The sequence below is a fragment of the Helicoverpa armigera genome, chromosome 22 (genome assembly GCF_030705265.1).
Source record: "Helicoverpa armigera isolate CAAS_96S chromosome 22, ASM3070526v1, whole genome shotgun sequence".
Classification (NCBI taxonomy): domain Eukaryota; kingdom Metazoa; phylum Arthropoda; class Insecta; order Lepidoptera; family Noctuidae; genus Helicoverpa; species Helicoverpa armigera.
Genome location: NC_087141.1, coordinates 9966748 through 9983775, shown reverse-complemented (window position 1 = coordinate 9983775; position 17028 = coordinate 9966748). Strand labels below are relative to the sequence as shown.

The following is a 17028-nucleotide window of genomic DNA, read 5'->3' as shown; positions in this document are numbered from 1 at the left end:
AATGAGTCGTATATCATTAGGTAGTTTAAGTACATATTATTAAGTTATTATGTTGAAAGTATATTTTTTCAAATAAAAATGGAATCTAATCTAAAAACACTGGTACTGCATTCGGCTAGACTAGCAGCGGACCGCAGCCGCAGTTGGGAAAAGACTCGGCAGATGATATGGAAATCGCGGGGAACACCATGTTACCCGTAAAATAGATTGGGCCCTTATTCGGGAACTTTAATGAAAGGCCGTGTAGAGTAACTATAAAAATAGGTTTAATACTAGAATTGAATAGACAGGCCTAGAGCGTGGTGGCGGTCACCGATGCGGCAGGAAGGCGAGCGCGCGCAGCACGGCGTCCACGCGCGCCACGAGCGGCTCGCGCCAGCGCCACAGCGTCTCGTCGCGCACGGGCGCCGTCTTCAGCTCCTTGCAGGACTTGAGCGCGGCCACGCAGTCGGCGCGGTAGTGCTGCAGGCGCGCGTGCCGCGTCTCCAGCGCGTACGTGCTGCACGCGCCGCCCAGGCACGCCAGCGGGAAGTGGTTGTGCAGCGCCAGCACGCGGTCCGTCTCGTGGAACGCCTGCAACACACGCCGCGCTCTCACTATCTACTACTCACACTACCCCTAGCTTACAACTTTTAACGGCGTAAAATCATCAAATGACCCCTCCCGCTGTGGGTTAGCAGCGGTGAGGGAGTGTCAGACTCTTACTGACTAAAAGCCGTCGTGTTCCGTCGTAGGCCTTATGTGCTAGGGCCGCGGTACCTCTTTCGAACAACCCGCAGCCCCGACCCCTAGCTTACAACTTGGACGGCACACTAACAATCAAATTAACTTTGAAATAAGCGTGTTTCGTGAAAATTTCTAGAAAACAAAGCATATTACAGTATCTCAGAATTCCTGAATGATAAAATAATTCTTAGAACCTTTAGTTTTTACCCACGACGGAACGGGTGTACTATGCCAAATCGAATGACAAATAATCGAATGCCAATTGATCGACCACTATAAATCGAAATTCTAAATACTCGAACATTCAATACATCGCGCAGTCAATACACCGAGTGTTCAAAATATCGAATGTTCGTTTGATCGAGCGTTAAATGCATCGCATATTCATCCTATCGAAAAATCTATTTTTTTTTTTTGAATACAAGAAAAGCTCAAAATTTACTAATAAATCACATTTTAATCTTTAATTCTTATCTTTTAGAGGTATATTTTAAAATTTTGTATGAATTGAAAAGGTAAAAGCGGGATTGGGAAGACCTACTTTACAAAAATAGTTTTAAAAAAACTAAAAAACACGCTTTTTATAGAAAACCAAACTAAAAAAAATAGAAAATAAATTTTAATGAATTTAAATTAAGAAAATAGTGTTAAAAATTTCAATGAATATAAATTAATAATAGTGTGAATAAAAAAAATATTTAAAAAAGCGTGGGGTGCATTGCATCGTGTCAATAGTCATAAATATTTTATTGACGGATATGAGTAGAGTGTTATCATTTCGAGAATATCTTAAAAAGCACCCCACGCTTTTTTAAAATATTTTTTTTTTATTCACACTATTATTAATTTATATTCATTGAAATTTTTAACACTATTTTCTTAATTTAAATTCATTAAAATTTATTTTCTATTTTTTTTAGTTTGGTTTTCTATAAAAAGCGTGTTTTTTAGTTTTTTTAAAACTATTATTTATTTTCTACTTTTTAGTTTGGATTATTTATAATAGCTTTTTAATTTTAAACCTGCCTAACCTAGCCTTGTTAGTTAAAGGAATCAAGATATTTTGCATACTATTGTCGAGATAATTTAACGGAGATTAATTCTATACTTGCTAAAAATTAATTTAGTGCAATAGAAACGGAAATAACATGCGTAAAACATAAAACTTATTCAGCTACGGGTAAAATACATATTTTGGATGTTGGTCTCTTGATGGTTGAGGATTTGGTGCGTAACGTGACGTCACGGGTGATATTACGAATAGTTGTTACTATCCATACAAGTGGGAAGTTCTCATCAATACAAAGAATATAAGTCCAAACGAGGTATTTTACATATTCAGTTGTCGAGTTCCCTCGACTTTCTCTGGTCTCCATCATCAGGTCAGCTCCAAACCTTCACTGTTGTATAGGTCTTGTCAATACAAATAATTTAAGCCCAAACACGAGGTAGTTTACATATTCAGTTGTCGAGTTCCCTGGACCCTCTCTGGTCTCCATCATCAGGTCAGCTCCAAATCTTCACAGTTGAATAGTGCTTTTAGGCGTACACCTGAGTGTCAAGTTTTTACCCTATGTATGCCTACAACTTTCGAAGGTTGCCCTCGATTTCTCAGGGTTTCCATGATCAGATCCTGACCTGATGACTATGGGACCAACTGGCAGCTATTCCGAGTCGAACAAAAAAAGAATCACGTAAATCGGTCTATAAACCTCGGAGTAATCGATGTGTATGTGTAACCTCCTCCTTTTTGGAAAGTCGGTTAAAAATGGAATAATTTTATCAAATTAGTGTATTGTCATCGGTCCTCAATAAATCTACAAAGATTGAACGAAATCTGGCCGTTTAAAGTGGGTCAAAATCGCGCCCAAAGAAGTCGGTTACAAACCTACAAACATACAAACATACAAACATACAGGTGAAGCTAATAAAAAGCGTGTAAAAAGAGGCAAAAGGGATGATAATGCGAATAAAGAAATGTTAAATAATAAAAACTACATTAAAATTTATGAATTATTCATAAATTTTGAGATTTTCTTGTATTCAAAAAAATATATTTTATTATTTTTCAATAAGATTTTTAACGTCGTGGGTTTTTTCAAAATTTTTAATTTTGCTTAATTTTTCTCAGTATTGATTGTCTTCTTAGTAGCTTATTTATTATAATTTAACTGAATTTTGAGTAAGAAATGTTGAGAATGTTCCTTTTTTATATTTGTGCGCCTATGAGGCCAAACATGATGGGCTTCCTTTATATTATTTTTGTAACAACCTGCATAATTCTATGTACACTCATGTTTATACAAATAAATAATCTTGTATGTTGTGAGTTCGTGGTGGCCTAGTGGGCAAAGGACCAATCTCTCGAGTATGAGGGCACGGGTCCGATTCCAGGTCAGGCAAGTACCAATGCAACTTTTCTAAGTTTGTAGGTATGTACTTTCTAAGTATATCTTAGACACCAATGACTGTGTTTCGGATGGCACGTTAAACTGTAGGTCCCGACTGTCATTGAACATCCTTGGCAGTCGTTACGGGTAGTCAGAAGCCAATAAGTCTGACACCAGTCTAACCAATGGGTATTGGGTTGCCCGGGTAACTGGGTTGAGGAGGTCAGATAGGCAGTCGCTTTTTGTAAAGAACTGGTACTCAGTTAAATCCGGTTAGACTGGAAGCCGACCCCAACATAGTTGGGAAAAGGCTCGGAGGATGATGATGTGTTGTGAGCTGTACCTAGGTACATGACAAAGTACAACATCTAACAGAGAAGTCGGCCAGCTCACCTTGACGTACTGTCCGGGCTTGGTGAAGTTGTTGGTGCGCGTGACGTGCTGCAGCATGTGCATGTACTGCGGCACGCCGTCCTCCCAGCCGTGCGCGTGCCCCAGCGAGTCCAGGAAGTAGAGGTTGGCGGCGTGGTAGGACGAGCGCGCCGGCTTGCCGTCCGCCGGCGCCGCCAGCGGCAGCACGCGCCGCATCAGCGCCCCCCAGTCGGGGTCCTCCATGGGCACGATCACCTCGTCGATGTCCAGCAGCGCCAGCCACCGGTACTGGTACATGTGCCGGTACAGGCAGTCGTTGTACGGGATCAGCTCCATCTGCCGCTTGTGCGTCAGCTTCTTCTTGAGGTACATGTGCTGCAGCCCGGGCAGGTTGGGCTGGCCGCCCGGCAGCGTGACGGGCGTCACGGTCACCGAGCCCTCGCGCACGTAGTGCTCCAGCACCTTGGTGATGTTGGGGTGCACCTGCAGCTCGTAGAAGAAGATCTTGTCGGCGCCCAGCAGCAGCACGAGCTCTATCCACTCCACCAGGCGCACGGACAGGTCCTCGTGCAGGAAGTCCAGCCCCTTGACGCAGATGGCGAAATCCTTGCGCGGCTGCGTCGGCGGCGGGCGGTCGTAGTGAACGCGCAGGTTGTTGGTGGCGCGGTCGCACGCGTTCTCCACCAGCGACACGGAGGCGGGCACGAGGTGGCGCACGCTCTCCGGCAGCACGCACGCCACCAGGTAGGGCTGCAGCACGTGGTCGCGGTAGTTGCCCCACTTGCTGTTCCACACGTACTTGTACTCCAGCACGCGCACCACCACGGGCGCCTCCAGCTCCTCGAACCACAGCTGGCAGTGCGTGGTGAGCGTGGGCGCGATGCGGTCGTGCACGGCCAGCATGCGCACGGCGGGCCCGATGCGCGACGTGTTGCGCGCGTCCAGGTACGCGCCGAATATGTGGAACACGCCCGTGCTCGCGCGCAGCGTCTGCCAGTACGTATTGTGGAACTCCAGGTCATAGATGGAAGGGAAAGGCGCGCAGTCCTTCTTCTTGAAGAACTTGTTCTTGTCGTCCTTGTGCTTGTGCCAGTAGGTGAGCGGCAGCGAGGGCAGGCGCCGCTCGGCGTCGGCGCGCAGCTCGGCCTCGGACAGCACGCGCGCGTCGGTGGCGGGCAGCGCCGTGGCGGGCGCGGGCGTGGAGGCCGCCGCCTCGGACTGCAGCAGCAGGCGCGCGGGCGGCGCGGGCGGCGCGGCGCGGCGCGGCTGCAGGCGCGGCAGGGCCAGCGCCGCCAGCGCGCCCCAGCACAGCAGCGCCGCCAGCCAGCGCAGCCGCGCGCGCGCCCCGCCGCCGCCCCACCGCACGCACCACCCGCGCATCACCTGCAACACGACGCGCACTCGTTACACACTCGTCACGCGCGCCACTCGCGCCGCGCCTCGTCGCTCACATGGCGTGCTGCTCAGACGGACTACACTTTAAATTTCTTGATGAGCCTCTCCTCATTATGTTAACCCCCATAAATCGGTGCACCCCATGCAATATCTTCACATTATATCTACATGCAACATATCAGTATAGTGCGACGTGACATGTGTCACTCGCAACGCTCGGGTGCACAGACGTAACATCGCACAGCTTATCTATACTAATATGATAAAACTGAAGAGGTTGTTTGTTTGTTTACTTCAACGCGCTAATCTCAGGAACTACTGGTCCGATTTGAAAAATTATTTCAGTAATAGATAGCCCATTTATTGAAAAAGGCTATACACTACTTTTTATATGGGGTCGTGCAGAGGTTCTCACGGGATGCGGGTGAAATACTGGCAGAACCTAGTAAAGAATAAGATGGCAGTAGCCATATTATTCAGTGTTATACCTATCTTTTTGGCGCCCAATGGAAAATCCAAAGTAGCGCATGAACAATGGAATTTCCCCTTGCGTATTATAATAATGATTATGGTGTGCAAGGCCGATTTTCGACCCGACCCGGGAATCGAACCCGAGACTAGGTGCACAGCAGTCGCGCTTGCGACCACTTGACCAACGAGGCAGTCAGCCACAAGATGATTGACGGTATTCAGGGATACTCGGTGCGATCGAGAATCAACTATCTTCGTATACATTTATGTGCCGTAATAAATTAATTTATGATAAGACATTAGTTGCCCTCAGGTAAAATATATATTTTTTTCTTCTGACCAGATGTAAATATTCGAATACAAGTAACAATACTTCCTATTTCCTACAAACAAGTCGGTTGACATGAGTTCAACAAAAAACCGGAATAACTGGTAACGTTTCGTCGCCTTAAACTGTTCCGTGCGTACAAGATCTCCAAGTCACCGTTATGTTCGAGTTGAGCGCACTGCCGCATTAGCGCTGATCTCGTTAACTAAACCAGCCCTGGTTGAATACATAGCCGCAATAGTTCCGCGCTTGGCACATCGTCTGTCCTGCAGGCGGCGCGCAGATCCTTGCCGGACGGCAAATATAAATCAGCGGGTGCATGCACTTAAGTGTTAGCGAGCGTATAGTCAGTCTTACTTTTGTTTAGTAGGATATGTTAGCAGCAGAAAGTAGGCACAGTGTGGCGCGAGATGACCGCTCCCAGCGGGCTGTTTGTAGAGAGCTCGTCACATTCATACCCGCGAGTGTTAGGCACCAGCCGGCAGTACCTGGCTTTACCTTGCAAAAACTCCTCATTGGGCGTATATCTGCAGATTTATGAAATTGCAAATTCCTCAACTTAAGTCAACCCACAGATTGGTCAACCCACAGATTGGGGTGCTCTGACAGAGTCTGTCAGTGCTGAGTTTATACAAGTTACTGGCTAAAAGATAGGCAGACTTTGTAGAGAGCTGGGATTTTAGAATACCCATGGTTCGAATGGGGACCATTTGACAGTGGCTAGTTTAGCCGCTATTCGAACATCTATTGAGTAGGTTGCTCGCAGTCGTCCACCACGCGACATGAGCTACTGACGCAGACCGGAGCCGCACGCGGCACAATACGCAGATGTCGGCTAGAACAGCTGCAGATCATGATTTAATGGCGCAGAACGAGCCAGTGTAGCGTAGCGGCCGCGTACCAGACACCGCATATATGTACTGCAAATAACGTGTCCTGGTGTATGTACTACTTGAGTAGGTACAGGAAATAGGCAGCTTATTCTACTGCAGCTGCCTCTAAACCTAGCAACTAGTCTGCACGCAAAGGACATAACTAGCACTACTAGTGGACTGTACTACCAGTGTAATGTCTGGTGCAGTAGTGGACTTGTGTGTGTAGCAGGTGACACTCTCGCACACATGTACACAGCTTTTATTATCATTTAAAGCAATGTCCACCACGACATCAGCCTCAGTATCGGCATCATCAGCATCTAGTTGGTATCCGTGTTGTGCGCGTCTGCGGTCGTCGTCAGGGAACACGGGGGAGCAGCAACTCCCTCAGTAATATGATACTGTATAGCTTCCGGCAGCAGGGGCACGTCGCGACACGTCGGGACACTTTGCGGCGCCTTCTTGTGCGATACGTTCGCTAAGCCTACCGAACTCTTCCGAATTAATCCGAATGTTCCTACAGAATTCTGAACTCATCCACTACTGAGCCCCACATACATATCCTGAGCGAGTGCGACGAGCGTCTATTAATACGAGTGTAAAGCGCATGCAGCAGTGCGCCCGCGCCGGCGCAGTTCACGGTGACATGTGCGGCGACACAATGACGACACCGCATTTTAATTAAATCAATTTAATTAAGGTACTGTACTTGTAAGTAATGAGTTATTTCCTGACCTTACTTTAACGATCAAGTTAATGAACACTAAAAACGCAACGTAATTAATTAGATCTCTCCATACACTTGAGAAAAATATTCAAATGAAACTTGACGTGAATAGGTTTAAGAACAACTTTATTTCTCATAAAGAATTACATAATTCACTTACTGAGAAACAATATTTTAAACTAACATAAATGATTCGAGCGCACAAAGGTAGGTACTTCTATACAGTAGGTAATACAGTTCGAAACAGCACAGATTTCTCAGATACAATCACAGGAGGTATCACTTCAATAAGAGTAATTGATGAAACAAAATAATATGAATACTGGTGAACGGAAGCTAATTCTAGAAACGCATGTTCTTTTTTCTGGCTCACATCAGATTTAGCTTCTGCCGTGGCTTACCTCGGCGCATGCGCAGCGCATGAAGTCGGCAGTGTCGTGTGTGTGTCACGCCAGGAAGCCGCGCGAGCACTGCCGCGGGAGCGCTATCGCCGGCTATCTGCTTATCGCCGGCATCGCTTATCAGCCGCAGCCGCAAGGATGACACCGCGCTAATGTTCCGCACTTCAGCATGACTTGAGTACAACAGTCCTGCTTCCGATACGCCTCATGCTCACGGGGAATCCGCGAGATAAGCCTGGAGACCTAGTTGATGACTAGTGCATCGAGTAGAATAGCACTTCTAGTTCAATGTTGTAGAAATGTAGACCAATAATATCGATCGTCGATGATCTTGTGTGTGTGAGACGACGCTACATCGCAGCCCTGCAGTGCAGCGTGACGTTGGAAGCGGGCGAGAGAAAGCGCACTACTGATATTGCACTGCGCTCATCTCGTGCGATCACCTTCCTGAGCTATCTGCAGCCTGTCGATGTACCAGCGGTCCCGGCGACGCGTGGTGGTGCTCGCGTAAGCGACTGCAGCACCAGTAACAGACTCGAGATTCTTACAATATTAGGTCAGAGAACTTTCGTGATGCACCATTATTATTCGTTGGTGCATCTCGGCTCGTTCTTCGTAGTGCAGTAAGTGTTCGCGTAACGGGCTGGAGCACGGTGTGCCTCGTTTGTTAGAAAGTGTGCCGCGGTGTGGCCCGCCGGCGGGGTGGGGGGGGGAGATGGACAGAGATAACACTTGAGATATGCAACGTCTCGGATATCGCTAACAATGTTGTGTGTAACTGATAGATGATGCATTTTACATATTGTTGAAATGCCGCACTTCTGGTGTGTAGTCTCAACAGCAGAAAATATCCTTTCTATGAGTGCCGAAGCCGAAGCTCGCACGTGCGAAACACAGCGTGTAGCGAGGCAGCGCCGGTCGGTGCTGCATCACTCCCACGTCTCTACCAAAACTTAGTTAACACGTATCAGCTTGTTGTTTTAATTTACTATGTGATTGTTCGCTCATGAGTTGGTGCACATGTTGCGCAACGGCACCGCACGAGGACCCGCTCTTTTTCTTAAGAGGAAGGAGCAATGCATTGAGCATGTTTGCTACTGCCTTCTTGGTCTAGTTGTCTCATGGCGGCCGAAATCACTATATGGGTTCTGGTATGGTTCTGTATGCTGTACAGTAGCAATCGGGGTGTTACAATTCCACGTCAGCGACCGTCAGGCGGATTTGAGTCAATAATTATCTTGAGAATGCCCTGACGCCAGGGTTCGTTAGGTGATTAAGCCTGCAGCTCACTCGATAAGAAGAAGTCTGTTTGGAGCGGTTGGAGTCCCTGAGAGCACCGCCGCCGTGATGGTAGATAACGCAGACAATAGGCCGCCGGTACCTTGGCGGTGTTTATGTGCGTTGTTGGGTAGCGGCACATAATAGCGTCGGAGTGGTGTTGATTATTTAATCGTGATGTTATGATCAGCGTGCGAACACTCTCAGCGCGCGTATTGTGCGGCGGGCGCGTGGCTGCGGGCGCGAGTTTCACCGCGCGGGAGAAACCAGCGCGTTTCACCGCGCGGGCTACCTGTTCCTGCCGGCCGCACGACACTGCCGCACGCACCACCACATGCGAGGGTGCACTCGACTGACCAAATAACTCTCGTCTGTAAGCAAGTCAGTGTGCTGTCCTCGCTCTACGGAACCGAGCAGTTGCAGAACGCCGCGCCGTCTCTCTGGTACGAGCAGGCGCGGGGAGAGGGGCACACAATACCAGGCCGCACACTCTCCGATACTGCTTATCAGCGCATCCCGGACGAACGCTATTTTAATATTACTTGCTTACACTATTTTGATGTAATTTCATTATGCACTGTGGGTGTGTAACTCATGGAGGTTTGGACCATGCCCCACCATGCTAGTCCAGTGCACGGTTGGTGGGTAGGTCGCCAGAGCCTCGTTTGCTATTTAGCAGGGTGTACCGAGAGCAGGAGAGGTTGGCTTGGATCCCGAAAGATATTGTTTGGGACCCCTTACATCCCTTAGGCGGGGTAGGTCCCAGAAGAGATGGCGAACTAGACGCCTACTGTCGAGACTGGTGGACTCGGTCGAAAGATCGGGATCCTCTGCCCAGCAGTGGGACATTATAGGCTAGTAATAGTAAAATTCATGATGCACATATTTTGTTGGTATGTCCTATACCTTCCAAACGAAAAAAGGTGGTAATAAACCTAAAGACAAACTTTTGGTGCTTTGTGATTCTTTTTGCTTCCGAAAACATAGGTCTGTTGACTATATTTCGGGTGGATAAAGATATATGTATACATATATATAACTCACCCAAATCGTATTGTCTCTAAAACCACCACCCTGCGTCATGTTGACATCCAGGGGGAAGTTATCAGTCTGAGGAACGAGGGATCTAGAGGGTGACGCCTGCCTGTGCAGGCTCTTTAACCCCCGACGCAAAAACGACGGGGTGTTATAAGTTTGACGTGTCTGTGTGTGTGTGTGTGTGTGTGTGTGTGTGTGTGTGTATGTGGCATCGTAGCTCCCAAACGGATGATCCGATTGTAATGCGGTTTTTTCTGTTTAAAAGGTATGTCAGTCGGGAGTGTTCTTAGCTATATTTGGTGGAAATCAGTTCAGGTCTTCAAGGTCATCAGCTCGTTTGCTAGATGTGATAGGAATGTTACACGCTCAGTTTACTTGCAAGTATATGTGGGATCTGAAATTTGAAACACTAATGTCTTTTGGAACCACTGAGCTGGTCTGCTGTTAGGGCACGAAGGTAGGAGACGTAACCCTGAACTGCCTTTTAGTAAACCCATCGAGTTTGGGCTCGTTGAATTTGTTTTGACGAGTTCTCTTCATGTTCCTGATTGACGAGAACCTGATGCTGGAAATGGGATGTGGCGGATGAAACCCTGGAATTCCGGAATGAAACGGATAAACCGATTTATATTTTTGCTGAAAATCTAGAATGTCCAAGGGTTAATCTTTATTGTTTCTCAATCTGTGCAATTCTCCCAGAGCCAGTTTGTCATGAGGATTGTTAAACAGCTTCCTTTGGCCGAGACCTAGAGACCCCATCTTAAGATAAAATAAATTAAATGAAAGAAGGAAAAATTAAGGAGCTCCTTTAAAAAGCATGAAATAAAATTAAATTATAAATTTAAAAAAACCCCCGACCCAAAAAAGTACGCAATAATTATGACAAAAGGTTAAAAACGCTAAACCCTATAAAAAGCAAAAAATAACTTTTAACACTACGTAAACTAAATTTTGACGTGTCGGGGGACCGCTTTTTACCTTCATAAATACTTACATAAATCAAATGATACCTACCTAATTACAACATTCGTTTAAAAAAAATACGAATCTACCTAAAGTAATGAATTAGAGCGGTCCCCCGACACGACAAAATTTAGTTTACGTAGTGTTAAAAGTTATTTTTTGCTTTTTATAGGGTTTAGCGTTTTTAACCTTTTGTCATAATTATTGCGTACTTTTTTGGGTCGGGGGTTTTTTTAAATTTATAATTTAATTTTTTAGTTATGCTTCTTCCAAAGACAGCACAATTAGATACGAATGTGGCACAATTTAGTGGCAAATAAGGTAATGCATTCGTTAGGAGCAGACAAGGTTCTGCCAAGCCAGACAGCCAGACCTACAGACAGATTTGCAGACTAAACAGCGATCCTATATATTATATATGTATCTGTAATTTTAAAACTGTCAAGATATCGTTAACACATTTTATAATTAGTTTTCATTAATTTCATAACGTAATTTGATTTAATTATTTCGTTCGTTTCATTCATTAATTTCTGGTACCTATGTTAACGTGAAGAGATCAGTGAGAGGGTCCGGCAGGCGACTGAATCTATACCGGCAATATAATCGAGACCGGCGTAGCATTCGACTTATAAGTAGTATTGTAGGACATTAGACTCGATTAGCATAAACGCGCAGTGCCGTGTTACATTATACCTGTACATACTGCAGCTAGACGCAAACTGTACACTACAATGCAATTAATAAAATACATTACTTGAATAAGCCAGTCCCACCACAGGCGAGAAACTACGGCGTGCCCCGGGGACGTATACTCGGCCTTCTTCGCAACCAAGTCGTCGAAATTTATCGTTGTGTCAAAAGCTCTTATACTATTTTATAATCAATATATGTATATGTCTTATCGAAGTCGAAAGAACTGCTCTGGACAGAACCGAGCCACTACATAGGAATCTCTGATCTCTGATTCGGTTCCCTCAAAAACTGTAAACCTCGGTTGTGACTTGAATGCGTATTAACATGACTTTATGAAGAACTTCAACTCATTCAACGCGATCTGCTGCGTTTTAGCTAGAACTTACGATGAGCGACCGGGTATCTTAAGATTTACTTAGTTTTTGATTGCTCAAAACGGATTTTTTTTCAGTTCCTTCTGTCAGTGACCGATACAATATCAGCCGAGAGGATTTGTATTGGTCAGTCGCAACCTCTCGTAAGCGTCAGTCATGTATACATATTGTATTGACTGGTCACATGTAGTACTGTCACTCTCACAGACTAGGTGGTGTCTTGCGCAGGCACTTGATACATGATAATGCACGGCTTCTTGTCAAACCCTCGTTGATGTTTAATGAAACATCGTTACGGAATATCGCGTAATGCTGTTCCCAAACACATTTAACGTTTGAATGCAGGCCAGAGCGGCGCCCGTGGGTTTTCGCCGGGATGCTCCGGGAGGGATTCCAGAGCTGCGAGTATCAACTGAGTCGGATTTCAATAAAGTTTTGAAGAATTTGTTCGCCAGACGGGACCACTACAAGAATGTTGTGAGGTGAGCAAAGAGAATGCTGAATATTTTCAAAAATTATTTTTTCCTCTAATTGATTGTTCAGTGCTCATCGGCGCTACCTTAATAAACTCATAATAATTACAAAACGGTTTCAATTACAAAACGAGTTTCCTCTAAGTATGTACAATTTTAATATAGTAGGTACCTTTGAGTTGGCCCTCAAACTAAAATGAGTGGTTTTCAGTTGATTGAATTGACAAGCAAACGAAAGTCGAGTCAAATGGTACACGGTCCCTTTATATAAGGTTTTGGGCATGTTCTTAGAAGAATATATGTAGCTACCTACTCAGCTCAACAGGCGGGATGAGTTGGAAAGTATCAGCGATAGTGCGAGCACAGCGATGTAGAATAGTCAAGTTTTGACAATTTGTATTGATTGTTGTCATTTATTTATGGCTTGTTTGAGGAATGTGGCTTTAGTTTTTGCTAAACCACAATTTCGGAACACAAAAGCGAAACACGAAGAATAAAATCATTTACATAATCAGCAATGTCTAGAATATTAAGCATTACAAGTATTTAGTGGAATCTTTATGATAATTCACGAGTCAAAATCTTACACAACTACAAAGGAAATCATGTGGAATCATAGTTAATATATTTCACAAATCTGGAATTTCACACATTCCCATCACAGATGACTACGAGATTATAACGCAGACGATCCCGTAAGGACACCTACATTAACCAGCTTGTTTAAGACGGAACACTTGAAGTCATGTTGCGTCTTATGATTTGTTTAACACTAAGGATTTTTCAAAACAGGAAGTTCCTGGGTAAATTGTAGCTACCTGTTTCAGAAACAAATAAACAGTTATGACGTCATGCGCGCGCAACATTCCGTGTTGCCGGGTGTTTACTGAGCTTCACTTAGCTTTACCTACTCGTGTATGAATCAGCTCTAATACCAGGAGAGCGGAACATTTCTACACCACATATGCTGCTGTTTATTGAAGCAAAACCAAGGTCAGTGCTGCAGGTGGCCTAGCATCAGTTCTATCATTGCCCTGCGGTTCACCCGTACCCGGAACTATTCAACGTACAATTACGCATTTATGTGAACATTTAAACCGCAAATAGTTTATGATGTTGAATACACATGTCATTGTTGTACGGCTGGCCTACTGCCGCCAGCAGCTGCTGGTGGCAGTAGGGACTGTTGCACGTGAACAAGGGCCAGCTCCTGGTATGCTACAGGTAGGTACTAGGGCTTTCAAATACCGGATTTTTTTAATTCCGGTATCAATACCGGTATTAGAAATTTCAATACCGTGATCACGTGATCACGGTATTGTCGGTCATGCAAATATTGCAATAATCCAGATATTAAAAGTTGTCGCTCCTTTATGCGTCTTCGAAGAGCTTTTGCAAGATTTTGGCTTAAGTCATTAGCTTGACCATCTAACTTCGTCAACATAAATTTTAGCGCAATATCCGCTTTTAGTAAATTGGCATCCCGTATAGTACAGTACTAATATAGTTACTTTGACTACAGAAAGGCTGTTGTAAACATTTTTTAATATTGTCAAATCGAATTCGTCTAATTCGAAATCGGAGTTTAATTTTAGATCGATTAAAACTTTTAAAACACAATCCTTTAGTTTCAAAAAGCGTCCAATCAGAGCCCCGACACTATGACTAAAAATGAGATTGACTTCATCATGACGAACAAGAAGCACATAGTCAGAGACGTCTCCGTGATCAATAGGTTTAACACCGGTAGCGATCACCGACTTGTCCGAGGCTCTCTGAATATCAACTTCAAGGCCGAACGTTTCCGTCTGATGAAGGCCAGGCTCCGACCAACACTGCTCCAAACCATGACAGGATCTGAAAAGTTCCAGTCAAATTTGGAAAACCGATTTGCCGCCGTGGAAACCACAACAGACGTTAACCAGAACCACGAATATGTGGTTCGACATGTTCGACGTGGGGTGGACATGTGGTTCGGATCCTCAGGGAGGAAGGTTCGAGATTCTGTAACATGCAGCGTCAGGGATTATGAAGAAACGACGTGAAAACCCGCCTCGTCAGCTAAGCGGGCTCTAAACCAAGAGATCAACAAGCACGTACGATGCGACCTCCGGTGCTCCAATACTCTTGACTTTGAAAGAGCAATTGAGCTGAATCGGGGGTCAAAGGTATTCGTACAATCTCTTGGAAGAAGCCACTTGACGAAGCTGACCACAACAAGTGGAGAAGTCATTTCTTCGGTGCCGGCAGTCTTTTCGGAAGTGGAAAACTTCTATGGCCGGTTAGGTTATACGCATCGCATGCATCTCGACCTTATCCCGGAAATGAGGATTCTAGAGCCACATTAACACGCCATTTCACCGAAGACCTGCCAGAAGTCAGCAGTGGCGAAATCGAGATCGCTCTGAGACAGCTCAAAAATGGAAAAGCCCCTGGCGAGGATGGCATTACAACAGAGCTATTAAAAACAGGAGGTAAGCCCATACTGGGGGAGCTCCAGAAGCTTTTTAATGCCGTCCTGTTTGAAGGGAGAACCCCAGAGGCGTGGAGTAGGAGTGTTATCGTCCTGTTCTTCAAAAAGGGAGACAAAACCCTGCTGAAGAACTATCAGCGGGCGAGTATGCTGGGCGGGTTGGCACTTAATACACAAGTGTGAAGTGTGAGAATAAGATTACGAGTTGGTACATACATCTTACGAGTCGTAGTTATTTATCTTATTTAAAACAACTTCCTGTTACTTGTTACAACAAACCACAATAATTAAAATTATAAAAAGATGTAATACCGTAATCACGGTATTGGCTCCTCAATACCGGTATTGAAAAAATACCAAAATATATCCGTGATCACGGTATTACGGGATCCCGTAATACCGGTATTGAAAGCCCTAGTAGGTACACAGTACAGTCTATTCAGAATGTTAGTAACACGCAAGCAGTGCTAACAAAGAAGTAAGAGCATGGGTAACTGATTTATGGATACGCTCGGACAAAGTGCATTGGCTGCGTAGGTACAGCGCTCGAGTCGCGAAGGGATTGCACTCCTGGCGCAGGTAGTCGCCCCTCCCGACTCGGTAGCACATAATTATACCTCACAGGCCATTGCACCCATGCATTGTTACGGGCTAATCCTGACCCTCGATATGCTAGATAATAAAGAACTTAGTGTGGAGATAGCGGTTAGCGGTATTTGTAATACTGTAATTAAGTGAGAAAAATATGTCAGTCGTGTTAGAAAGACCGTACCTTGACACCATTAACGCAACTGGTTTTAAGCCAGGCGAGCAGTTTCTAAACGTGTTGCGGACACAATGGAACACCACTCACAAGTCTAATGATCCCAACTATTGACAGAAAGAAACTCGAAGCTTTCAGCCGAAAGTGTCGAGTATTGTGTGTACACAGCGCGACCGTTATCCAAATGAGCACATCACAATTAGCAGCACAGACACCAGTCTCGGCTCGGGTTGCACCGCCGAGCCGAGGTAATTGCAAAGTTTTATCAATACCGTCGCAGCTTGAGCGCCCACTCTGCTTCCCAGCGGTCGAGCGAACACTTCAGTGATGAGCCGCCCGCGAATTAGGACAATATAATAACGATGCGGCGCAGACGCTTCTCGTGAGGTCGGAGCGCGCACAACCGGTTAGCGCGGCGGGTGTCGTCGGGAAGCCGCAGCTCACCTTGAGCAGATCCCGATCAGAGCAGAGGGCGGGACGGCGGCGGCCGGAGCGGGCGCGAGCTCATACTCGCGCGGTCGACGACCCGCTGCTGCCACAACGTAACTGTACAACACACACTGTCACTCGCGGAGGGACACCGGCGCGACTGCTCGCTGGGGGACTGCGGCCCGAACTGAGCCGGCGCCCGCGGCCGCGTGCGCGCGCGGCCTTGACCGCCCCCCCCCACCCCCGGCGCATCCAAGCCGCAGCTCCTTGCTGCCAGTGGGCGCAGCGCAGCCTCGAGCACTGCGCCGGCGGCGTCTCCCTGCCGGCTGGGCGAAACTCAATACCGTTAGCTAATGATTACATTCAGTTTTTGTTATTATCTGATAGCGGTAATCTGGCACCAACAACCAGACTGATAACTTTCAAAATATTTATGTAGTCTGACTGAATGTGTCAATACGGAAGATATGAAACGATATTGCATCCGTCCGTACACGATGCCATAAAAGCTGTCGCTAGCATACAAGTTGTCGAGGCTATTGCGGAATACCTTGAAAAAGGCCATGACAATTCAGTGGGGTCATCTATTTCTCCAAATCTAGCAAACCTGCCTGTGTCCAATTTTGAATCTACAAAGCAATATCAGTGATTTATCACCGCGTCAACATAGCAGTTCTTTGACGACATCAAACATGTTCCCTGACCCTGTTGCTGAGGGAGTGCACGTGAATACGAAAGAAGGTAAGGATACTAGTATGCCATCTGACACGAAGGAATAGATGCGGGAAACATATTGCGCCGACCCCAAATAACTTGTGAATAAGGACATAAGGACGCAGAAGCAGTTTAGGAATAG

At 45.8% G+C, this 17028-nt stretch overlaps 1 protein-coding gene across 4 annotated transcripts; it reads right to left on the bottom strand.

Moving 5' to 3' along the window:
• Positions 1–244: 244 nt before the first annotated feature.
• LOC110378702 (uncharacterized) lies at positions 245–16511 on the bottom strand. Of its 4 annotated transcripts, none has more exons than XM_049843183.2 (3): positions 15753–16511; positions 3510–4871; positions 245–573 (listed from the first exon to the last, which is right to left on the bottom strand). In XM_049843183.2, exons 2-3 carry the CDS (start codon positions 4866–4868, stop codon positions 310–312), a joined length of 1623 nt encoding a protein of 540 aa, XP_049699140.2. In that variant the 5' UTR covers positions 4869–4871; positions 15753–16511; the 3' UTR covers positions 245–309. The 4 variants fall into 4 exon arrangements, with proteins under 4 accessions (XP_049699140.2, XP_049699142.2, XP_049699141.2 ...); XM_049843185.2 differs by having other exon boundaries at positions 16016–16511; XM_049843184.2 differs by having other exon boundaries at positions 16188–16511.
• Between the last annotated feature and the right edge of the window lie 517 nt (positions 16512–17028).